This window comes from Pelodiscus sinensis, chromosome 1, assembly GCF_049634645.1.
Source record: "Pelodiscus sinensis isolate JC-2024 chromosome 1, ASM4963464v1, whole genome shotgun sequence".
Classification (NCBI taxonomy): domain Eukaryota; kingdom Metazoa; phylum Chordata; order Testudines; family Trionychidae; genus Pelodiscus; species Pelodiscus sinensis.
In genome coordinates this window covers 96,547,551-96,574,138 of record NC_134711.1, presented here as the reverse complement: position 1 = coordinate 96,574,138, position 26,588 = coordinate 96,547,551, and the positions used below count along the sequence as shown (strand labels likewise).

At 41.4% G+C, this 26,588-nt stretch overlaps 1 protein-coding gene across 2 annotated transcripts in view; it reads left to right on the top strand.

Moving 5' to 3' along the window:
• Positions 1 to 9,265, top strand: part of RIC8B (RIC8 guanine nucleotide exchange factor B) — a 58,409-nt gene extending 49,144 nt beyond the window's left edge. For both annotated transcript variants that reach the window (XM_075938421.1, XM_075938417.1), the window contains 2 exons: positions 1,089 to 1,208; positions 8,864 to 9,265. In XM_075938421.1, coding sequence (XP_075794536.1) covers positions 1,089 to 1,208; positions 8,864 to 8,975 — 232 coding nt within the window. In that variant the 3' untranslated portion in view covers positions 8,976 to 9,265. The remainder of the gene's footprint in view (positions 1 to 1,088; positions 1,209 to 8,863) is intronic.
• Positions 9,266 to 26,588: the final 17,323 nt, after the last annotated feature.

Below are 26,588 nucleotides of genomic sequence, written 5' to 3'. Positions count from 1 at the left end.
TGCATCCAATTTCTGTATCAAATTTGGCCGTCTGTGTATAAGTTTTAAAAAAATAGGGGAAGGAGGGAGTTTCTAACAGCTAGCATTGTAAATTCAGCATGTGACATTGGAGTAAATGTGGCTCAGTAGAAATGAGTGCAAAAAGAAAACAGTGGTAATGCCACTTTAAGGTACTCCCATTACATATTTTGAGGATAAAATGCACCATCCAGACTGGTCTGTGTGTCAAATAATAGTTCCAGACAATTAACTCAAAGCTCTCCTTGAATAGAATTCCTCTTCTGAGACTTAGGTATTTGAATGCTTAACCTAGAGCTAATACAGTAAAAAAAAATTTTTAAAGCCAACAAAATGAATATAAAACAATATGGAGGAAGGCTATCCCCGAAAAGAACTGCAGAATTTTACTAGCAATTTGAAGGCATTAAACGGTTTTATGATGCTGCCAGGGAATTATAATTTCAAAGAGTTCTGTCAAAATCCAAAGAAAATTTCACCAAAGGCTCTTAAGCAAAATAAGCTGTCATGTGATAAGGAAGGTCCTCTCATGGATTGATAACTGGAAAGAGGTATGGATAAATGGTCAGTTTTCAGAAGGGAGTTAACTAATGGTGTCCCATAGGGGTCTGTACTGGGACCAATTATATTGAACATTTATAAATGGTCTGGAGAAAGTGAACAGTGAGGCAAAATTTGCAGATGATACAAACTGCTCACGATACTTCCCCATGGAACTCCTTGCCAAAGGATGTTGTGAAGGCCAAGGCTATAAAATGGTTAAAAAAAGAACTAGATTAAGTTCATGGAAGAAAGGTCCCTTAATGACTATTGGCCAGAATGGGCAGGAATGGTGTCCCTAGCCTCTGTCAAGTTGGGAATGGGCAACAGGGTAGATCAATTAATGACAGCCTGTTTTTTGTTCATTCCCTCTGGGGCACCTGGCATTGGCCATATCAGGCTACTGGGTTAGCTGGACCTTTGGTCTGACCCAGTATGACAGTTATTATATTATGTGTTTGTTTGTATGTATTTATTTATGTAAATGCTACAACCATCTCTTTTCCCCCCCTCCCCCCCCCCCTTCACAGCATTAACCTTATCACTGGTCATGTGGAGGAGCCAATGCCCAATCCTATGGATGAAATGACAGAAGAACAAAAAGAATATGAAGCCATGAAACTTGTCAACATGTTTGATAAGCTTTCCAGGTAACGTAACCCTGTCCAAAATACTACAATAAAACAAAGTGGATGGTTTTTAATCCTAGCTCTTCTTGAGAGAGAGGGTTAGGCCCCAGTTGTTTACTTTGTCAGAGGTATGTATGAATGCTAATAATTTGCTTGCTTTTTGGTTATCTACATACTTATGTCTGTCTGCTCTGTTTAGGCCATTTTCACTGGACTGGAAAACTATGCTTATGTTTTGGCAGATAGCAGGAATTGGAACATAACACAGTTCCATCGAATTCTATTTAAACATTAATGTAGACAGAACCTTTGGGAAGGGCTGATTCCTGCAATAAAGCAAAGAATTCAAGGTAGAGAAATCAGATGCATGTTAAGTTGATTCAGAAATTTTGGTTTAAAACATCAAGCAACGTACATAAAATACACTTGGTTTTTCAGAGCATCTAGAAACTGATCTGTTTTGACAGGTGTACTGATTTTTTTTTTCCTGCCTTAACCACAGTCTCCCTGTCTAGCTGCAGTTTTTTCAGTACAGTGATGACTGTACATAGTGTCTCATTCATGAGCTGTGTAAGTGTGCTGCTCTCACTTCCTTGCCCTAGAGAGGAGAGCAAGACGGGACAAAATGGCAGGGAGTGTTCAGAATGGATTAGGAAGAAGGTGGTGTAATTAACAGAAGAAAGCAGTCATGGGAGTGATTGGGATGTATGGACTGCCAGTGTGGCAGAGATAAGGGTTGAGGAAAGGTGGGGAATCTACAGTGTTAGGGGAGAAAAATAGACCACTAAGGATCAAGCTGAGAAGCAGCAGTGGAGGACACCCTAAGTCAATAGATGACTTGGCAGACAGAGGAACAACATTTATTTCTAGTTTGCGGAGTAAAATCTAGTCCAGGTCACACAAGTAGGGGATAAATGTTGTTACCCTCATTAGCAGTGATGGGCAACCTGTGGCTAGAATACAGCCCATCAGGATTTTGTGTGTGGCCCATAAGATATTTTCTTCATAGTTGCAGGGTTGCCAGATGCCATTGGTTTCCATATGTAGCCTTTTTCCTATCTGTATTACTAAAGTGACATGCATGTAAAGCAAGGACACAGTGAGGTATGTGGTGATTGCATGTAACATTGACTGAGAGCTGTGCTCCCCTGCATCCAATCAAAGCCTTGCTACGATTCAGTCTATATGCCCGTAAATTCTAGGTACATGAGCACAGTTAGCAAAACCACCCTATCCCTGGAGACTGTTTTGGTTACAACAGTCTTGTGGCCCACTAAGATGGAGAGGCATGCATGTGGCCCACTTACTAGCCTAGGTTGCTCATCACTGGTCTATAGTCTAGTAGATGGCCTGTGAGAAATGAATTTATGTTAACAGGCTTACAAACAGAAATACAAATGGAAAGGGGCTTATTTCACTGCTAATTAGGAATGTGATAGTTTACATGGTTAAATGGTTAACTGATGAGCTCTGGCTCATTGGTTAACATTGTTACACACAAGCCCCCACCCCCATTGCCTGTGTATCAGAGGCAGCAGTGTGGGGAGGAAGCAGACAGGAGTCAGTGCTCATGGGGAGCTGGCTATTAAGCAGGTTCCCCTCAAACACTGGGTTCTGGGAAGTCCCTCCCACCCTGCAAGCACCTTGGTCCCAACCCAGAGCCCACACCCTCTCCCAAAGACCAACAGTTTGCCCCAGGCCAGTGACAGTGAGTGAGGGTAAGGTAAGAGCAGTTGACAGAGGGGATGAAGTGAGTAGAGCAGGGCTTCTGGGAAGGGGTGGGGGCTTGAGGAAGCAGTAGAATAGATTTTTGGGTTGCCCTTACATTCAGAAAGTGATCTTGAGTGTAAATGGGCTAGAGATGGCTGTCCTAGATAGACTTGCTAATTGTTCTCATGATAGGAAGTAACGCATCAGGAAGCTGGCGGTGGAAGAAACATTGAAAGTAATTGAAAATAGCAGAAATACCAGTGCAATCTTAATTAGACAAACATCCATTGAATTTCCCTTCTCTGCTAGAATGTTAATTTAAATGTTAATAAATCATTATCCACTCCTTCCAGCACCAACATGCTTTTCATCATTTAAGGGGAGGCACTTGGTAAAGGGGAAAGAAATTGAACAGGAAAATGGGGGAGGAAGCTTTCTTCTCTGTTCTTTCCTTCCCATAGTTTTAAAGACTAGCTGGGTAATGTGAAATTGCAGATAATATAATGGGGGGCTAATTTAGCTACTACTAGTTGGGAAAGATCTTGGAGTTATCGTGGATAGTTCTCTGAAGAAGTCCACGCAGTGTGCAGTGGCAGTTAAAAAGCAAACCAGATGTAAGGAATCATTAAAAAAGAGAGAATAAGATGGAGAATATCTTATTGCCTTTATATAAATCCATGGTACACCCACATCTTGAATACTGATGTGATTGCCTCATCTCAAAAAAGATATACTGCCATTAGAAAAGGTTCAGAAAAGGGCAACTAAAATGATTAGGGGTTTGGAATGGGTCCCATATGAGGAGAGATTAAAGAGACTAGGACTTTTTATCTTGGGAAAGAAGTCTAAGGGGGGATATGATAGAAGTGTATAAAATCATGAGTGGTATGAAGAAAGTGAATAAGGAAAAGTTATTTACTTGTTCCCATAATATAAAAATTAGGGGCCACCAAACAAAATTAATGGGCAGCAGGTTTAAAACCAATAAAGTTCTTCACACCGCGCATATTCAGTCTGTGGAACTCCTTGCCTGAGGAGATTGTGAAGGATAGAACACTAACAAGGTTTAAAAGAGAACTAGATAAATTCATAGAGGGTTAAGTCCATTAACAGTTATTAGCCAGTGTGGGTAAGGAATGGTGTCCCTAGCTTCACTTTGTGAGATGGGGAGATGGATGGCAGCAGAGAGATCGCTTGATCATTACCTGTTCGGTTCACTCCCTCAGGGACACCTGGCATTGGCCACTGTCGGCAGACAGACTACTGGGCTGGATGGACCTTTGGTCTGACCCAGTATGGCTGTTCTTATGTTCCCTACAACTTGGGCAAGTGATTAAAGTGGGCTTGTATGGGGTTGCAGCAAATCTTGTGTGGCTAATACAAATACATTTTGCTTATGAAAAAGTAAAGGACTGATACATCCCTGACTGAAAATGGCAAAATCATCCCATATAATTACAGGCCATTCTAAATCTGATTTCACGGATTTATTTTTAAAATGTGTTATCTGATGGCCCAATTGCATGCCTGAGGAATAAAAGCATGGCATCTTTTTTAAAAGGGCTCAATCAGTTGTGTTTGGATGCAAATGTAGTGAGCTATGAAGCTGACCCTTTTTTGATTACTTTAGTATTGACATTGTTATTGAAAAGTGCCTGTTGTAGGAGATGATTGCATGCAACAAGGGAGTGTTTGAAACTGTTTCATGGCATTTAGTAACCCTAAATAAAGCATGATGTTGATAAGGTTTTATTGGCATCTTTAAAGCTATTAACGCTCTAATAGTAGAGTGACTCAATGGATATTGGACTATAGGTGAGGTTGCAAACTGCTATTTTTAGTTAGTTATAACTTTTCAGTGAGGTAGTTGTGCTTGAATGAATCTCTGATCGAATGAATCTCTGATCAAATTTGCCTCGTAAGAACTAATTATTGCCAAGTTTGGGGGAAAATTAATTCATCCAGTTACGCTTCATTTTAAACTAAAGATAGTAAAGGGTTAACTGGTTACCTGGCTGGCATTACTGGTTGATCAGCAGCCCAGTTAGACAGGAGCGGCCTGCCTGCCCATAGCAGCAGGCCCAGCCCAGTTAAACTTAACATAACAGGTTAACTTTTTAAACAGTATTTTACATCTCATGTAAATATAGGTAGTGTTGCATAGAGGAGTGAATATACACATTTGTAATGTTTCTGGCTTCTTTACCTCACTACTGAAAGAGCTTTGTACAGGATGAGATTTTAAATTGGGGTGGGTTTTGGGAAGGTTTATTGTTGAAATTTCAAATGGTTATCTGTCTGGAGTTTTGTAATCCATGCAAAGGGAACGTGGCATACAGAATATGAACTCGTTACTCATCAGAAGTTAGGACATATACAATGATAGCATCTTTAAAATATCTGAATGAAGTATAACACAGAATTTCCAATTAAGAGTCTATCCTACATACATGGTGACAAATGTCAGAGGGGTAGCAGTGTTAGCCTGTATCACAAAAACAATGAGTCGTATGGCACCTTAAAAGACTTATTGGGCATAAGCTTTTGTGGGTAAAAACTAACTTTGATACATGGAGTGGAAATTACAGTGGCAGGCATAAATATGCAGATTTTTAGATTGTATATTTATGCCTGCTGCTGTAACTTCCATCTGTGCATCTGACAAAGTTGGGTTTTGCCCACAAAAGCTTTTCTAATTTTTTTTAAATGCAAGGGGGGAAAGGAAGATACTGAAATGTCTCCAGCAATGGGAAACTTTCAGTACTACTTGGGCCAGGTGTTGGATAGGGTGTTGATTGGCTGGAGTTGGCCCTGAATTTATTTTAAATAAAACCTGTTTGAAAGCAAGTAGTATAAATCACCTTGTTACAGCAATGAGAATTGTTGGCTTGTAAATAAGTTTACTTTCCAAAAGTGATTGAGCTTCCAAAACCACCTTCACTCTGTGCAAAAAGATTTTAACATAAGCTTTCAGAGTTGCAAGAGACTAAATTTAGTCAGATTAAATCACTGTTGTGTAACTTTCCATCTGTTTATATCCTACACTATTGGAAATATTCCATGTTAATTAAAAAGTCTGATAAAAACACTTTCTTCATTATAAATGATGGGAGAATTATATATTAATTGACTAATTTAAAATGTCAGGGTGCTTTTTCCAAGCCAACCTTGTATTAATAGCAGGAATCCTTTTGCAGATGAAATGGTCTCCAATTATCACAGCTTGGGTTTTGTTGTACATTGTACAGAAGTCAACAAAACAAGTATGTAACAGAACCTGCCTAAATAGCAGCCACACTCATTAAAACACAGCATTAATCAGCTGGTGAATAAAGATGGCAATGGTATATAGATTCCCCCCCTCCTTTTCTAATCATAGAACAAAATAATGTTACATGAAAGGATCGGAACTATTATGTAGTACTCAATTATAGGGAGGTGAATAGGTCCCAAACATGCCATGTTATCAAAGGAGCAGACTGGTGTTTGTATGACTGTTGTTTTATTACAGACACTGTCATTAATTCCATGTGTCAATACTGCCCTGTCTTACACAGAGCAGACAAGAAAGAAGTACCCTCGAAAACAAGGGAATGATTTTTTTTGAATCGTTATCAAGCTAAGTGGCAAGCAGGAAGCTGAAACTTGTATAGGTAAATTTGAAGGGACACTTGGGAGATCTGGAAGTGGGAGAAAAGAATGCATTTTACCAAATGTTTAATTAGGGTGTGTTTTCTATTTGTATACTTGAATAGAATGCTTTGTTGGTATTGGGAATATGCATGGTGCAGAGAAGAGTCTTTGATCTTGTCAGGGGAAACAATGATGTTGATACACATTAAAACAAATATTGTTAATCTGTACATTCATATATTTTACATTTCTCGTATATTTAAGGGATACTGCAAAATTCACACTGCTAGCCAGTAGGTTCGAGGAGTAATTTTTGTGAAGAGAGCACTTAGTTTCCCATCTTTGCTATCACAGCTACGATTTTCTTTGATGTGTGTGGTTTGTCCGGAGAAACCCAGATAACTTTTACCTTAATTTAAACAAGGTCCTCCACTGGCATAAATTGTCATATCTCCGGTGCTCAATTGGGGACTCGCTGCGGTTAATGGATCTGAGAGTTCACACAAGCTAAGAATCTGCACGGGGACTGTTGTGTGCAAATGACAAAGTTGATTCCATAAACCTACCAACAGTCCTGAGTAATGCACTCATCCCAGACTCGTACAGTTGGTACTGTGGCACCTCACCCCTCACAATCTGACGACTAATTAGCGTCAATGTTGGTCTTTTTATCTGTTCTTACCTTTGAAGTACGTTGTTACTGTAAGGTGGTTAGGTACTCAGCCAGTTGAGGACCTTCATCCCTGGGCAGTGGATCTCCAGATACTGGCCTCTGCCAGGAGCTGAAGTCCTTGGGCTTTGGCCACCTCCCAAATAAACAAGTGTATTCATGCACACAGCAGAGTAGGGGTAGGGTTCTCCCACTGGGGTCATGTAGTAATTCTTGTTAGAAGAGGATTGTTGTGCAATGAAATTTGAGAACTGCTGATCTACATAATTGCACATTCCCTGCTGCTGGAGATGGAGGTGCAAGTAGTCAGAAGCCACACAGTCACTTGTCTGGATGCTAGGGTTGCAGACCTCTTGCACGAATACCTACCAGTCCACCTGGCCAGTTTAGCAAAACCACACTGGTTTCATGGCATTCACGGTCTCTCAAATCACATACTGCAGCATATCATTTTTTTAGTAAAACTGTTGAGGCTATATATTGTGCAAATCATCACTATGGTTTGAGTGTCTCAGTTACGCAAATGCGGGGGGGAGAGATCAAAGCTAGAGTTTCTGGTATCTTATTCAACCATTGCTCATCTTTATAAGATCTGGTTTACTGTTCATATCTTGCACAACTAATGTGGTGATCTTCTAGCTGCTTCTGTCAAAGCCATGGTTGGAAGGAGGGATTGTGGGCGCTCTGTACAAAGCCCTCTTTTAGACAAGAGTAAAGGAAAAGGCAAAATGTTGGGGAAAATAAAGGTCCCCCCCCCCCACACCGTGAGTAACTACAGCAAAATGCATAGGTTAAACTGTCTTTGTGGCAATATACGCATTTCATGGGATTCCCTTTCCAATCAGAGGTAAATTATTTTCAGGTATCCACACCATTTAAATGAAATCATGAAAAATTAAAAATAAGGGCTCTTTAATAGAAAATCAAAATGTTATCTTTGACCCTACAACCTTTTCCGTAATCCACATATAATAAATGAGGTGCTAAAATGTGAGGATTAAATAAATCTGTGCTAATACTTTTTGATTGGCTTAATCAATAATTAATCATCTTTAGAAGAGGCTGTGGCTTGTGGAGTAGATATAATTGGATTAGCTGTGGAGAGGCATTTGGAGCTTTGAAGAGATTAAAATGGCTGTCAATCCTGTAATTAAACTGCTACAAACAAAAGCAATAGTAAAAAAAAAAGCTGCCTGTTCAAAATGAATCAACAAGTACTTAAGCACCACTAGAGGTTGTGTAGGCAGAATGTGTTCTCCTGAATGATTTAGTTCCCTGAATGAGATGAATATGTATCAAATATTCTATTTTAATTGTGTGTTGCCCAGAATGGCAGGTGAAACTTTGGCAACCATTTCTTCTTAAAGAATTCACAGAAGAAAAGCTAATGTATGTTTTTAAAACCATGAACCTGCTCCTTGTCATGAGTCTGTTAGGCATTGACTTTTCCTGTATTTTTTTAATTGGCTTAATAGGTTGGCCTACATGAATGTGGTCTTTATCTCGAATTTGTTTTGTTCTCCTTACTTCAAAATAGAGATCTTTATTATTTTAAAGACTCTATGAAAATACTGTGTGTGTGTATATCCATCTAGTTAAAATAAAACAGCGGATTGCTGCATGTGTGCATTTGCTAATAGAAACTTTTTTTAAAATCTTACAGGGATGAGGTTATAAAGCCAATGGGAGTTCGACCGGATGGCACAATGACTCCTTTGGAAGAGACAATCTGCCAGTACCAAACCAATGAGCAGGACAGTTCAGATTCAGACTAAAGCATCACCTGCTTCACTGTCAATATCTCCTTTAATCAGCATCTTCCCTCCGAGCCATGACATCTTTTATCTACGCATTCTTACCCCTTCATTAGCCAGTATCATTTCCAGTCTTACCGGGATATTTGAATGATGGTGGATCTTGTGGTGTAATCTCTGCATTTTTATGAATCCATTTATATAGGAACAAATTATCAGTTTATTAATTGTAAAGCAAATTGTATTTCAGTGAGATGAAAATAAGATTGCAGTGCAAAAAAATTAAATTTATTAAAACTTGCTCGACTCTTTCCCATTTCAGTAGGCTTTTTTCTTTTTGTTTAGGGTGTCTTACCCAACCCCTTCCCAAAATATAGTTTGTTTGAAGAAGAATGACTTAATTGCACTAGAAATGAATTCTGTTAAATATAACATGAACAACATAGTAAAGCTCTTGCTCCTTTGGGTTTTTCCCAAAAAAAGTGTCCAGACTACTTTCACTTATGAAAGATCTGCTCTCGAAAGTGAGATCGGAAGAAAAGCAAATTCTCACAATTTGCATATCCTTTCGAAAACAGCGTAGTCTAGACATAGCCATAACTATAACCTAGCAAGTCTATGCTATTTAGGGTCTTCATTCAGGAAAATTTCCCATGTGCTTAATTGTTGCCTGGATGGACTTTGGTGCTTGGTTAAGTGCTTTTCTGAATCAGGGCCTACATGTTGAAAATTAACAGATGTGTAAATTATGGGGAAATCAAATCAAGAAGGGGAAGGATTTTTTTAATTTTGAGTTATGGGGTAAGGCTTGTCATACTAAACTAATACTACTTTACTGTTGAACTTTTACAGAACCTTAAAATTGTAAAGTTTTAGGAGAGCTGCATTACTGCTGTTGCCTTTTTGCCTTCCTGGTTTCTTTATCTGTGTCTCTCTTGGTATTAATACTTAAATTACATTCCCTGCTACCTGTCCTAGTGCAGTTGGTTTGTTTGTGTTTTGTTTAAATGCTCACCATACACTGCTTTCTCACTTTCAGGGGGAGGCTGGAAGAACTACTAAGCATGGTTTCTTAAGGAAGCCAGCAGCCCTCTAGCCTTCTGGGTTCCTCAATTTAACATTGGTCGTTTACAGGATTTTTGGACATACTCTAATGTCTATATGCTCTCCAGAAAAGCAAATATGCACACTTCTGTCCACAGGGCTCACTAGACTGAGTAACTTTTTGTGTAGCGGGGGAAATGGAACTTGATTTTTCAGAGGTAGTACCTAGAGCTGGATCTCTAGCATCCCTTATACTTCTTAATTGACTGAAAAAGGGAAAAGCCTACCGATGCTACCCTGGAAGATGAGTTCCACTCCCTTCATGGAGAGGTTAGCCATGAGCCTTCTCTTTTTAAAGAGCACTACAAATATTGACATCATTATAGAATTTTTGAAGCTGAGCCCTCTACAAATGTTAAGCTAATCCATGCAATTCTAGATTGCCCATTGAATTTATGGCTGTCTTCACACTACATCAAAACAAATGGAGTTCAAGCCACCTCGCTGAAGTGAAGCCATGAGTTAGAGGAAGAAGGCAACTGGCCAAAGCAATAACATCTCTACATTTTTAATGCACCAATAATACCTAAGTGACACACACAAATGTAAGAATGGCACTTTTCTGCTGCCACAGAACACGGTTCCTTTATTTTCTGCGAGTTTCCAGGGTGAGATTGTGTTAAGCAATTGCCTTCTTCCAGCTAGTTGTTGTTTAGACTGATTTGTTCTGTTGTCTTTCAATAGTGGAAATTTGACGCTGGCAAAGTCTGCCTGTGGGCAGTGCTTGCTCTACACAAATTGCAGTCAGCTCTCCATAGACGACAAGGTTCATGATATAGACGACCAGGGAATTTCCAAATTTCCTCCCTCTGGAGCAACAGCTCATGAGTTGTATTAATGAGGATTTGAAGGGTTCTTGGTATCCATTCTGGGCATTCTTTCCTACAAGTGCAGGAGCCCTTGTCTCAGTAATAGATTCCCATAAAACAGACACCGATTGGCATCCAAAAACCTACAGTCTGCTGCAGCAAGACCTCTCACAGTATAAGGGACCAACACAAGGTAACTTTGACTAAGGAGAAATCACACTTTACTCCCTGTGCATATGCTACTAATTCTAAAATGATCTTTCCTGGCACACCATAGGGATGAACATATATTGGCTCAGGGGAGCTCATTATAGACAGCACAACACTGGGTTTTTGCCAGCCTGAACCATGCAACAATTTGTTTTCTTGTTTAAAAGTTTTTTGCAAAATAAGTGTATTCTTCAGACAACCACTGGACGCTACTTAAAGTGACAAGCAGAAATGAAGACTCCAAGTTAGTTGGAATTTGGCTGATGTTTCAGCTCTGGAATAATTCATGTAAATTAACTGCTCAGTAAATTGCTTTGTGGTCTTGTTTAGTGCATGGAGTAACTTTCTTATTAGGGTAGTATCCCAAAATCTCACTCTATTCTATTAATTTTACACAGCAAGATTGGATGGTTACTGTAGCCCTGGCAGTTCCTCTGAAAATTGGCTGTTCTCAGTTCCTATGTACCCCTTCTCCCTTCTTTGAGATGGTTCTTCATCTTCTCATTTCATCCCTCTCCAGCTTGGGTACCATAACACTGCCTGCAATTCTCTTTGCATCCATCTGGCTACACTGACAGGTGTGTGGGGTTCAGATTCTGTGGATGTTATGCCTTTTTTGAGGCAAAAGTGATGTCTTCTGGGTTTGGGGAAAAATCTGAATGCGCTGGGATGCAGTGCTGCTTTCCTGAGTTTGCCGAAAGGGGTAAGGAACAGTACATAGAGACTGTAGCAGGAAGAGGATCTGTTCCTTTCTCTGAGGCAGTTTGAGGTGAGGAGGAGATAGAGTAGGTTAGAGAAGGGCTGCTGTGAGTAACTGGTGAGCTCAAAGTTAAATTTCAAGCAACTGGCTCATGCCAGCCCCTAATAAAGGAAAAGGGCTGAGAGGTACTAGACCAAGTAATGCCTGACACTGAGATGGGAGAAGACACTGGGGAAGGTGAGGAATAAAACAGTCCTGGCAAAGGTCCTCACAGGGCAGTAGCTAACTTTATTATGAGCCTGAGCCTGCCTGATGCTAGCACCCCCTTTTCTCCTTGTGCAATGGCATTTCAGTCACTTAAGGGCACAATACCTGTTGTGACCGTCCATATTCTAACTTAGTTATCCCAAACTCCCTTTAATATGTCTGTTGTGCCCTGCAAATGCAGATAGGGCCCTTCGTGACTTCATACCTCTGCCCCATGGGTCCTAATTTAAATTCAGCCATCTCTCCTTAATGAGTTTAACATTCCTCTCCCTCCCCTCTGGTGTGGGCATTTCTTGCCTTAGCTGTTGCATACTAGTGTTATTTGTAAGTAACAGAATATTGTTAAATCCTGAAGTTTTCCATTTGGTTAATTTGTATGACAATAGCACCTACAGACCTCATTCAGGAGAAGGCCCCATTGTGCTAGGTGCTGTATACACACAATAAAAGGACAATCCTGGTCTTAGACAGCCTCAGACTACAAGCTTTCCAAATTTCAGAAAAATGTATTTGATGTCAATGAAACCAAACTACAGTTGCTTCAGCCACTTTTTAAGAACCGAGACCGTCTCCTGAACAGTGTTCGCTGTAAGCCCAGGAGAAATTAAAATATCACCCAGCTGATTAGCAGAGTACCTACAGCCAGCTGCAGGTGTTTCCACTGGTGGTGCACATCTACACATGCCTAAGTGCACAGAACAGAATTTATTCCATGGTTGCCTCCTAATTGACACATGAAGACCCAGAAAGGAAGCAGTAGATCTAGTCTCATTTAAGGTTTTTCAAGAGGTCATCCACCTTGGAACTAAAAAGATCTGAGGGGAGGTCCTCCACACTGAGGCTCCTATCTGAAGACTGCTGATGATAGAGCCACGTATGCCTTCTCAAGGAAATGGCAGGTGGCAATGGAAACAAAATAGAGGGAACATTACTCATGAACCCCTTGCGTGTACCTCTTGCTGGGCCCAGCCTATAGCGGTTGAGTACATGAGAAATTGTTAGGAAAATATTAAGGAATCAAGATGAAAATAAACTTGAATCAGTGGAGTGGTGCAGCTGCTTGGTTGGTCTCTCTGGGTGTAGGATCGCACACCTTGCTATTGGTAATCTTCTATGGGGATGTAAGCTGTATTGTAGCTGTGATGGCTCCAAGGTGGTACAGAGAGAAGGCAAGTGAGGTACAGTAAACTTCCGATAATCCGGCACCTTTAGGACCCAGGGGGTGCCGGATTATCAGATATGCCGGACTATCAGAAGGGGGGGCTATGAGGGGTCTGGAGTGGGGTGGGAGGGGATGCCATCCCAGACCCCTCATAGCCCCCCCCTTACGATAGTCCGGCTCTGCCCCAGGCGTCCCTGATTCAGCTGCTGCTGGTCAGTTTCAGCAGTAGCTGAATCGGGGATGCCTGCAATAGAGCAGCTGGGGTGCTGCCGGGTTGGTCCTGCAGCCCTGAGGGGCAGCGCTACAAGACCAACCGGCCAGTACCCCAGCTGCTCTGTCCCAGGCGTCCCCAAGAGCAGCTGGAGTGCTGCTGGGTTGGTGCCGTAGTGCCGCCCCTCAGCGCTGCGGGACCAACCCGGCAGCACCCCAGCTGCTCTATTGCAGGTATCCCCAATTCAGCTGCTGCTGAAACGGACCATCAGGAGTCCCGGAGCATTGGATGCCGTACTAATGGAGTTTTACTGTAATTTCTTTTATTGGAGAATCCTGAGAGGAGAGCTGTAATTTTGAAAAATGCATGTTAGGATGACTCTAGCATTTGCTAGTAGAACAGGATTATTTTAGCATATTTTATAGTCCCACAGCCTGGTTTTTACTTCTAAATCTTGAGGCAGTGAGTGGACATTATTAAAACCATCAGCCTGCTTCTATATTTAACTAGCTGTAGTTCTACACTATGTAATTGTGTTGGATAATAATGATGGACTCAATCCACTCATCCAATGGAAGTTACTGAATTTGTCACTTTCTGATATTTGGGGGGGGGGACTTTCAAAAGCATCTAAATTCCCTTTTGAAAAGTGACTTAGGAGCTCAACTGACTAAAAATCAAGGGACAGAAGAACCTACATCACTTCTGATACTGTTACCAACTGTCCTTAGTGTGAATGGTACTTAGTAAAGGGTGATTTCCCTATTGAGTATCCTGTGGCACTAGGTTCTTAGTGGTACTTTGCCAGACCACTGGCCTTCTCCACTATGACAGGCTACTTTGTATACTCCCTTTGTATACATGAGTCCTCTGGGTTAGGGTTCTCTTCTGGGACAGAAGGGTTATTACTGATTTTTCTCAACTAACATGAGGACCGGCTCCTGGTTTCTGATGATTTGGCCAATGGGCAGGCAAAACCAGAAAATCATCACTGTTCGCTTACACGCAACGTTTATTCCAGCTGTTGCTGTACCTCTGCGTCGTGGCACCAGTTCTTAGTACAGCTCCCCAAAGCAGGTGCTGATTAGACCTTAATAGTCCTTTGGATTATGTCAGCTGCATTCCCCACCCCACACCACTCTTACTTTCCACTGACATTTTATACATGTGCACACTTGTCACCTTTTCTAGCAGACATGCTTCCCTCAGAGGCTCCATTTTAGCACTTCTCAGTGTGATAAATGAGCATGGAAAGCTGCCTCTTTCTTCTATTTTCTACTTAATTTGCCTAACATCTGACCCTGAGCATCTCCTTTGTGAAGGTAGGAAGGAGATGTTCCTTGCTAGCAGGACAGAAACACTAACTACTGCAGGACTGCTAGGGAGAGCCTGATGGCTCCATTTTGCTGGTTTGGCCTGGAGCTCTGAGGTCCACCTCCTGTCGATTGATGATGCATTTTTGGAAGTGCATCCAGCACACTCAGTTGTGCTGGACTCAGTCCTCTAGCCGAAAAGGGCCTGTTACATGAACAAACATTTTTTTTCATTCAAAAATTACTCTTAGAGTTCTAAAATGCATTTCCATGGGCAATTGCTGACCCTATCTAAACGTTTTGGCTTTTTGTACAAAAACTCTCACATGAATCTGCTGGGAGGATTTACAAGTTTTAATTGAAAGCATTAGAGCAAATTTTTAAATGGCTATTAACATTTTACATTTCCTGAAAATCAGGTTATTGCATAGTAAAGCTTTCAATAGACACTTGAAAAAAGGATGACTTGGTTTTAAAAAAATCACAAAAGCTTGGCCATTTTCAATATATTTGACATTTTTAAAGACTAGACTTATTTTTTTAATCAGCTCTTACTTGTATTAAGAAACTACTTTCTTGTGGCCTATCAGTGGACTGGATATTATATCTCCTTAAAATGTGAGTCTCTTTCCCTGGAACATTCTTTAAACAAAACAAAAAGTGGTGAATGGGTGGTATTAGCTGGGGTTTCTTCCTTGATATTCTTTTGAAACCAGCGTTGACTTATCTAGGTGAAGTAGTTAACATCAGAGACCGCTTCAGGATAGGGACTATCACAACACAGAAAACTAATGTATTAGTCCATTGCCAGGCACCCTATTCAGGCAGAGAAAAGTAAACTCCAGAGTATACAGGAATTCAAGAGCTTCCAAAGGAACATTCCACTACATTCTCCTTAGTCTTATTAACACAAAACAGCTAATAAAATCTGGCACTTTAATAATGTTGGCTGTAAAAAGACTGTTCCACTGTTCAAATAATTGAAAACCAGACTTTACAGATCTTTGATGAGCAACAAGTTAAACAGTTAGCTGGCCAGGAAAGTTCTTCTCTCCCCCCCCCCCCCCCCCGAACCATGTGTGTAAAATGCAAATTAAAAGTAGTACAATGGCACAGCAGATCTGAGGAACAAGTACAAGCACAGAGTAATGGCAAATGAAAATAATCAGTTGCGTTAACAGCTTAATTGCCTGGTGTGTTCAAAGCTCTTAGAAAAGGTATTGTAAAATGGTAGGAAACGTTATCCTAGTTTAACTAAACATTATGCTAGTTTAACTACAATAAGCCAAAACAAACCAATCTTTCCTAGGTTGTTTTGTGCAATCTGTGCTACTCCTGAAGTCAAATCTCTACAGAATGAAGATTCTGGCTTCAGGGACCATGCAATGTTTAGATGTCTGCAATGTCTGTTAGTTTGTCCTGAGCACTGGTGCCTTTTGACTTCCGCTACATGTCCACTGCTACTGAACTACCTGAGTGCCAGTTTACAAAGTAATGTATCCTTAGGTCATTCTGTATTAGGCAAAGCTTATACGGGTGGCAGACAGAAGATGATTTTAAACCCTGTTGTATTTCCTAAAGCTACCTGGAGACTAGTCTGAACTCAGGTACAGTGTAAAGCAACAAGAAGTTACATATCATGCATGCATCTGACGAAGTGGGTCTTTGCCCACGATAGCTTATGCTCCTACACTTCAGTTAGTTTATAAGGTAGCACAGGACTCCTCGCCACTTTTGAAGAAGTTACATGTGACTGGAAGTTGTACCTGTCAATTGCCTGCTGCTCCCAGAAGCTCTTCAAGCACATCTCCTGTCCTCTGCCCTTTACAAGATCAGGGCAGGAATGGGTTAAGGAGAAGTCCTGTCAGAAGGCCTGTTGGCTGGAAGGAAAGAGGATTGAGTGCTGTGGAAGACTGGATAGCTTTATAAGCCATGCCCCCAACATCAGATGGCTTGTTTTACTCTGGTAAGGTGAGATCAGTCTATTTTTTAAGTAGCGGTTGGCTCTGATGCTGGTGTTTGTATGTTTGTCTTCTGTGTAGTCCATAGTGTACAGGTTTTAAGAATCAATAGTGCTTTGAGAACGGTGTATGTGCCCGTAACTCTGGTAAGCTCCAAGAAAAGATGACCCTGTTGTAACTCCTCTTAGCTTTGGGAAAGGAGCACTAATGGTCCGGCAGTTGCTGTTAAAAAGCCATCCTTCCTGTAGCATCTCCCTATATATTAAAGAAAGTCTTTCCTCCGGGACAACAGAGCGATGTCATCACGTCACTTTACGCCCTGTCTGTCTCCTCCCTCCCCTTTCCCCAGTACTCTGCTGCCACGTCAGGCCTGGGGAGACTTCAGAGCGGCCTCCCTTCCTGGAGTGGGCCAAAGCCATGAGCTGCGCAGCCCCGGAGCCATGCAGCCTTTCTTCTTCTTCTCTCCCCTCCCCCACACAGTGCTCTGGGAAGGAGGGGCCGGAGCTGTGAGCCACATGGCCTGGGAGCCACGCAGCTTTTACCCTCTCCCGCCAGTGCTCCGGTGCGGTGGGGGCAAAGCTGCAAACCATGTGGCTCCGGGAGCCTCCCGGCCTTTCTCCTTCCCCACTCCCCAGCGCTTGACAGGGAGGGGAGGTGGAAGCCGTGAGCCACATGGTCATTCTCCTCTCACCCTTCCCTAGTGCTTGGGGGGGGTGGGCAGAAGCAGCAAGCCACGCAGCCTCTCCCCTCCCTACTCCCCGATGATCCCTCTAGTGAACCAGAGACTAGGAACTGCGCCCCCTCACACCTCAGTCCCCTTACACACACCCTAGGTCAGGAGAGGGCTGGGGGGAGGAAAGAGCCAGGGCTGGTGGGTGGGAGGGCAAGAGCAGGGGCAGCCTCAGCCCCGGAGGGGGTGGGGGAGAGCCTTGGCCTCAGCCCAACCCCCTGGTAGCCAGGGGAAGAGAGACAGGCCAGCCTCAGATCAACCCAACCACCTGGCGGCTGGCGAGGGGGGCGGGGAGGCATGGCAGGGCAGGCCTTGCCTCTGTGAGGCCTGGCGGCTGGGAGGAGAGAGCTGGGACCTGCCAGGGCTGCCATGCCTCAGCCTGGTCTTCCCCAACGACTGGGGCTGGGGCAGTCAGAGTTTCCAACCCCCAGAGAGGGGTTGGCGAGTGTAGCAAGGAGGGGGCACCGCCTCCTAGTAACTCTCTGTGGTGTTACAAATAGGGGTGTATAACTTAATGAGATTTAGACTAGGATGGTAAGATATTTGGGGGAGAACCCTCTCTCGAGGACGTTTGCACAATGCCTAACACAATGGGGTCCTGTCCTTTAGGTGCTACTGCAATACTAACAACAATTATTGTGAGTCTGGTGGCACTGGACTCCTTGTTGTTTTTGCTGAAACATGGGTACCTCTATGAAACCTAACAATAATTGTGTTAGCTCTTTTCTCCAGGATTAAATCTACCCTTGTTTAATTGGATCTTTTCAAGAAGTTCCGCCTCTGGACAGCTGTTTGGATGACTGAGCCAACCAAATGGTTATATCATACAGCTAAGGCACACACCTTTAAAAACAAAACCAAACCTCAGGGCAACAGTTGTAAATAGAAGGCTGCAGCTAATGTGAGGGGGAAAACAATGCAAAATGTCTTCAGATGGTCTCCAAAATGATGAGCAAGTTGGTGTAATTAATGATGGATTCAGACAGGATTTTTTTTTCCTCGAGCCTCACCCACTGATTGCAGTTTACAACAAAAATGATGGAATTATACAAACTTAAGCACATCCATAAATCCCAATCCCCTTTTACATTTTAGAGTGCATATTAGATGCTAGTCACAGTCGCTAGTTACTGAAAAGGTAGGCCTCCATTCTGCAGTTTTGGACAAAAAGTGTAAAGTGGCAACTTAAAAATATGTAAACAAAATTCATAGCTTAGGCCAAGATTTGAGAATCGTACCTTGAACCTAATATGCCAGGGAAGACTTCACATTGATTTTATTTCTTAGAATTCATTTTGCTGGGTAAATCCCAGAGTCATATCACATCTTGGTTCCAAAAGCATTTTGGAAAAAGAATCCTTTATTATTTTGAGACTGAGACTGGCTGTTCTTCCCCTTTCATTTCTTAATGTCCAAACATCCATAACACCCTGTTTGCAAAGGAAAAAAATCCTATCCAAGTTGTGAAACACACTTATAAGTCAATGGAAAAGTGTGAGCAGAGCAGTACTAAAAACAAAACCTCCAGAAACAAGATCTTAGTTTGCATGCTTCTCACTGTTGTGTTTTGTCCAATTTGCATATTTTAAAGACAAGCCTTTTTTAAAAAAAAAAATCTGATATCAGCCTGAACTATTCTCAAGCTTTGAACTTTTCCATGCTTTCTCCTGATTATGACCAAGTGACCCATATTTAAAAAGCATTTACAATAAAATTATAGCACTTTCTTTTGTGCTGCTAGCTTTCCCAGTGAAAAGCCGAAATGTTTTAAAATTGTCACTTTTTGACAGAGGTAATGGCTGTAATATATTTAGTCTCTTCCCCCTTGTTGTATTTAGAATGGCTATGCTAATAAAGGGCACAGCTGTCGATACTTTATGGCCTGCTGGGGGGGAAAAGGGGAAGGAAGGCAAAAAACAGATTGACTGTGTGTCAACAAATGCAGCTGGGAAAGAAAAAAAGGAGCCCCTTGAAGGCCTCTGCAACTTATAGTCCAAGATAAATGATGTTCCTATGTTAAAAAAAAAAATGGAGGTTGGAATTCAATAAGAGGAGGCTGAAAAGAGAACTGCTTAAAACTAAAAGCCTTTCTCTGCTTCTAGACAGCCTACAAGAGAAATGAGCAAAACTGACCACTGAAGAGGGTGAGCAGCCAAGAGTGAAAACAAAAAGCCTATCCTGGAAAATATATTGCGTCAATGAATGATCTGAAGTGCATTATCACCAACAGGCAGAGAGAATACAGTTTAATAGAGATGCGATGTCAGACTTGTACATACTCTGGTGGTTTGGGGTTAGGGTTGTGTATGAGGACTAGGGGGTGTCAGAAGGCACTATAGTTATTCATAACAAATAAATGGCAATTAGTCATTTGGAATAAAATAAGCACAGGGGCCTATTAACACTACGGATGGTGTGCAGGGCTGGGCTGGCTGTATTCAAGGCTTACTTTCTGAACATTAGCTTCAGGGGGTAGCTGAGTTAGTCTGTACAGGTAAACTGGTAGCACTTTATAGACTAACAAAACATGTAGATTCATGGGCACAGCCTACTTCTTCAGATGATCCACTTCTTCATCTGAAGAAGTGGGCTGTGCCCATGAAAGCTCATGATACCGTCTATATGTTTTGTTAGTCTAGTAGCACCTCATAGACTATCTGTTTTTTTTTTCAGTTTTTCTGAACATTGTTAGCTGTGTGTTTGCCATCACACAACAACCTATATCTGTGAAGTCAGCAGGTGATCAAAATATTTGTTGCAGGGGGTAGCAGGGTGTGGTCATGATCCTCTTTGCAATCTGATTCAGTCTCTTCCCTTCCTTCCCACTCCCCAATCCTCTCTCTCTCTCTCTCTGTCTCTCTCTCTCTCACTTTCTGGGGGTTTGTTTGACATGGTTAGTGCAAGAAACAGCTGTTACATGTAAGAAATTTGAATGATTAGAGCATAACAATTTAAAATGAAGATATGGCACCATGTATGATTCAAGGAGATGAGTTGTAGAATTAAGACTGTGAAATTAAGATGTAGGATGTGGTCCAATATCCACTGAAGTCAGTCATCTTTTCACTGACTCCAGTGGGGTGGGGCAGTTGGCTAGGTGATGTAACTACATGTAGCAAAACCTTCTGACCTTTCTTGGGAAGTAGGTGGGGGATTGCATTGCAAGTGATGGAGTGAACAAAAGCCAGGATGCGATGTTTTGTTGTACCACAGCTTCTTGCTTGCTCCCTGACGTTGAGGACCATTGCTTTCTGTGCCTGGCTTGTGGGGCTCAACAGTAAAGTGAGCTCACAGAGCAGAAAGGGAGAAGAAAACAGTGATGCATCCATGAGCGACACTGTGGTCACACGTGCTGTGCTATAAGATGTTCAAATCAGCTCCCAGACAAGGAGAGATTAGGACTGGGTCTTTTCAGCTTGCAAAAGGTGATATGATTTATATTATTAAGACTGGTGTGAAGAAAGTAAATAGGAAGTGTTATTTACTCCTCATGGCACAAGAACTAGGCATCACCAAATGAAATAAGTAAACAGCAGGTTTAAAATAGTATGTCTTCATACAACACACAGTCAACCTGTGGAACTCTTTGCCAGAGGATGTTGTGAAAGCTAAGACCCATAATAGGGTTAAAAAAAAACCTAGGTAAGTTCATGGAGGACAGGTCCATCAATAGCTATTATCCAGGCTAGGCAGGGATAGCATCCCTAGCCTCTCTTTGTCATAGCTGGGAATGGATATCCGGGGATGGATCACTTGACGGTTACCTGTTCTGTTCATTCCCTCTGGGGCATCAGGCATCTGGCATTAGCCACTGTTGGAAGACAGGATACGGGGCTAGATGGACTATTATTCTGACCCAATATGGCCGTTCTTATGTAATGAGGCTTACAAATATGTGGACGATACTAAAATTAAAGGCAGAACAATTAATGAGGAATAATGTACCTGAAATTGAAAGGATTTGGATTATTGAGGTGATAGGGCCAACAGCTGGCAGATGCAGTTAATCATGGAACAATGTATGCAAGCCATGAATCAGCCTATCAGACATGTGCCAAACCACCTTTTAGTCACTCTCAAAATTACTGGGCTCCACGTTTTCATTCCACCTGAATTCTGCTTGGCTGGAGTGGAAATTAGAGATGGGGGGGATGGACCAACCACTCCAGTCTGGCTGGGTGCAATCCCTGGCACCCCAGCTCCTCTTGTGCATGGCTGCTGATGGCCCCCTTGACCCCAGCTGCCTCCCCCAGCCATGGCGGCCTCACACAGGGCTGCCACTGCCTCCGCCAGCCCCATACGGGGCTGCCAGCTCCTGCCCCAGCCCGCAGCACAGTGGTCCTTGTGGGGTTAGAGCAGTCATCTACTCATGGTGGGCTTCCTGTGGGTGCCAGTTAACCATTACCCAGTAAGGATCCCTAGCACTTTACCTAGGGGAAAGTTGGCGGGTGTTGAGAAGCACACGGATTGGACAGAGACATCTCTTAGGGGAGGGTCTATTAATAGAGATTCTCTACGTTCAGCTCAAAAGGAGAAGATGGAAGATGATAAAATATGGGTAAGATCAGATGAGAAACAATCAAATGAAAAAGAGTCTAACATCAGGAAACGGCAGACAGATAAATAATGGCCAATTTTTAAAGTGCCTAAACACAAATGCTAGAAATCTAAATACTAAGATGGGTGAACTAGAGTGCCTCGTATTAAAGGAGGATATTGATATAATAGGCAGCACAGAAACTTTGTGGAATGAGGACAATCAATGGGATGCAATCATACCAGGATAAACAAAATATATTGGAAGGAAAGAACAGGTCATGCTCGTGGGGGAGTGGCACTGTACATGAAAGAAAATGTAGAATCAAATGAAGTAAAAGTCTTAAATCAACCAAAATGTTCCATAGAATCTCAGTGGTAGTAATTCCATGTTCTAATAATAAGAATATAGCAGTAAGGATCTATCGACCACCTGACCAGGAGAGTGATAGTGACTATGAAATGCTAAGGGAGATTAGAGAGGCTATCAAAATAAAAAACTTAATAGTGAGGGATTTCAACTATCCTCATATTGACTGGATTCACATCACCTCAGAAAGGGATACAGAGATTAAATTTCTTGATACCTTAAATTACTGCTTCTTGGAGCAGCTGGTTCTGGAACCCACAAGGGGAGAGGCTATTCCTGATTTAGTCCTAAGTAGAGCACAGGATCTGATCCGAGGGGTAAATAATTGGATTGCTTGGAAATGTGACCATAATGTAATAAAATTTAACATCGTGGTGGGAAAACACCTCAGTAGCCCAACACTATGGCATTTAATTTCAGAAAAGGAAACTACACAAAAATGAGGAAGATAGTTAAATAGGAATTCAAAGGTACAGTGACAAAAGTAAAATTCCTGATAGCTGTATGGAAACTTTTAAAGACACCATAATAGAGGCTCAATTTAAATGTGTACCCCAAATTTAAAAACACCGTAGCATAACAACCAGGTAAAAGAATCAGTGAAAGATAAAAAGGCATTGTTTAAAAAGTGGAAGTTAAAACCTAATGAGGAAAGTAGAAAGGAGCATAAACTCTGTCAAATTAAGTGTAAAAATATAAGAGCCAGAAAGGAGTTTGAAGAACAGCTAGCCAAAAAATAAAAAAGTAATAGCAAAATGTTTTTTAAGTACATCAGAAGTAGGAAGCCTACTAAACAACCAATAGGGCCCTTAGATGATTGAGATGCTAAACATGCACTCAAAGATGATAAAAGTCATTGCAGAGAAACTAAATGAATTCTTTGCTTCAGTCTTCATAGCTGAGGATGTTAGGGAGATTCTGAAACCTGAGCTATTCTTTTTAGGTGACAAAGCTGAGGAATTGTCCCAGATTGAGGTGTCATTACATTAGAGGAGGTTTTGAAACAAATTGATAAACTTAACAGTAACAAGTGAGATGGCATTCATCCTAGAGTTCTGAAAGAACTCAAATGTGACACTGTGGAACTATTAACTGTGGTTTGTAACCTAGCCTTTAAAAAGCTTCTGTACCTAATGACTGGAAGATAGCTAACATGACACCAATGTTTAAAAAGGGCTATAGAGGTGATCCAGGCAATTTCAGACCAGTAAGTCTGTCAGTACCAGGCAAAACTAAAGTAAAGAATAAAATTGTCAGACACATAGATTAACATAATTTGTTAGGGAAAAGTCAACATGGTTTCTGTAAAGGGAAATCATGCCTTACTAATCTACTAGAGTTCTTTGAGGGAGGGATCCAGTAAATATAGTGTACTTAGATTTCCAGAAAGCCTTTGACAAGGTCGCTCACCAAAGGCTCTTAAGTAAAGTAAGTTGTCATGGGATAAGAAGGAAGGTCCTCCCATAGATTGATAACTGATTAAAAGATGGAAAGCAAAGGGTCCATATTGGGACTGATCTTATTCAACCTATTTATAAATGATCTGGAGAAAGGGGTAAACAGTGAGGTGATAAAATTTGCAGATGATACTAAACTGCTCAAGATAGTTGAGACCAAAGCAGACTGTGAAGAGCTTCAAAATGATCTCTCAAAATGAAGTGATTGGGCAACAAAATGGCAAATGAAATTTAATGTTGATAAATGTAAAGTAATGCACATTGGAAAAAAAATCCCAACTATATATATACAAAATGATGGGGACTAATTTAGCTATAACTACACAAGAGAGAGATCTTAGAATCGCTGCAGATAGTTCTCTGAAAACATCCATTCAATGTGCAGTGGCAGTCAAAAAAGCAAACAGTATTAAGAATCATTAATAAAGGGATAGAGAATAAGACAGAGAACATCTTATTGCCTCTATATAAATCCATGGTATGCCCAAATTTGAATATTGCATGTAGATGTGGTCGCCTCATCTCAAAAAAGATATTTTGGCATTAGAAAAGGTTCAAAAAAGGGCAACAAAGATGATTAGGGGTTTGGAGCAGGTCCCATACGAAGAGAGACACATAAAATATTCACCGTGCAACATCCTGAAAATGTACTACCATATCTGCACATCCAAGACTGCCTGGCTGAGAATGGTAACACTAAAAAATGGCCCAATATTTACTTTGTACCATACCTACATATTAGCTCTTCACTCTCGTCCTCTCCTCTGGATGTCTGAGAGTGGGGACAGAATGTCTTTGTAGTTTCTTTTCTTCCCTGAGTAGGATGGCAGTGAGCAGTCATACATCATCATGTCTTATTGGGGGGTAAAAGTTGAAAACTAGTCATAAGTCCACCCAATCTGGACGTAATCACTTTTCTCCTTTATTGATAGTTTCAGACAGAATTATTGTCACTCTCAGTGCTGGGGCATATATTTACACCAGACACATAACAGACAAATGAGTCCAAATTGTCACATTCTGGGCCACCAAGTTCTCTCTTCTGTGATACTCGCTACCTTCTCTGATCCTCTTGGCTTTGTCCTTTGGTCCCATTCTTCAGTTTCTGGTCCAGTATTACTCCAGTTTGGGCCAATGTTCACTTAGATCTTCTATATATTTCTGCAGTTCAGATGGCTGTGTCTTTATCCAATCATTTTTTTGCACATCAACCCATTGATTTTTAGGTAACCCATATATTATGCATGTGCAAGCTTCATTTACCCAACTTCTATGTTCTTCCTACTATTTTTGCAGCTTCTGGGGCATGTTGTTTTGTATGCAGGGGGGCGGACAGAATTGCCAGGCCCCTGACCAGGTTGGGGGCCTGGCCCAGCATTCCCATAAGGTGCGGGGTCTCAGGCAGAGACGGCAAGGCTGGCGCTAGCTTCTCCTGCACCAACCTTACAGCATTGCTTGGAGTGCACTGCCCGGGGCTCTGGAGCATACTGTATGGGACTCCAGCCGCTGCTGCTGCAGTAGCAGCAGCCAGAAACCCCGGGCCTTGTTGAATCACTGGGCCCTCGGGCAACTGTCTCCTTTGCTTCCCCAATGGGTGGGCCTGTTTTTCTCACCTGCCCTGGGTCTTCCTAAGAAAAAACGAGGAGTTTTTTACTTATCCTTACACGACGGTGTATCTCTTACTTACACCTTCCCACATTACCTTTGTTCTGTCCACAATAATATTTTAAGTAGATTAGCAATTCTGTGTAAGAGAAGAATTGGCAAAACCACTCTTATGCCAGCAAAAACCATGACCTTGAATGTTACCTCATTCACTGTACATAATTATGGTCATTTATAACATCGGCTATTGAAACTCTTAATTCTTCATTTATATTTCAGTGTTATATAGTGTCCTATGTTATTCTGTGCTATCATTAATCTATTAGCCAGAATAAGAGAGTTTTTTTAAAACTTAATGATTCTGGATTTTTATCTTTTTAAACATGTTTTTTTAAATCAAAGTTTGGGGGGTTGTTTTTGGTGAATTATTAAAAAAACTATATTAGAAATTTTCCTGTGAATGCATTTCAAGGTCTCTCAATTTTAGGGCCTTGATATTTATTTAATTGATTCCTACTTCAATACTCCTCATGCTGCCTTGCTTCTGTCAGACAGCACATGGGGTGCTACAATGAGCTTTTGCTTGCCCTGCTTCAAGAGATGGGCTGAACAAGTGTCACTGCTCCATATCATTAATTTAGTTGTTGAACTGTGTTCACTACTGATCCCTGTGGTGTTCCATTTGGTGCTATTCCATCTCAGGCAGAAATGTTATTATAAATTACTCTCAGCTCTTGATTACACCAACCAATTGGGAGTCCATGCTGTGTTTTGTTTTCCCAGCATAGAAAACTGACTGGGCTTTTTGGAAATGTTAGTTAAGCATCACTTTAAACTCCTAAATCCATATCTAATCTTTAAATAAAAAGCGTAAACAACGAATAGATAACACCTTAAAGACTAACAAAACGTGTAGATGGCATCATGAGCTTTCATGGGCATAACCCACTTCTTCAGATGACTGGAGTATTAAAAGTTCAGATCCAGATAGTCTGTAACTAGAAAAGTTTTAAAAACAACTCTCAGCTACCCCTCTGAAGCTTTAAATAAAATGAGCTAATTTTCACATAACACTGTCAGTAACCAAATGCCAACAGATAACACACCCCTCTTAAGTGTTTTTTCTTTGTGGGTTTTTTTTTTTTCAGAAATGCCAGTTCCTAAAAGGACATAATTTAAATGTAATCAGCATAAGGTTT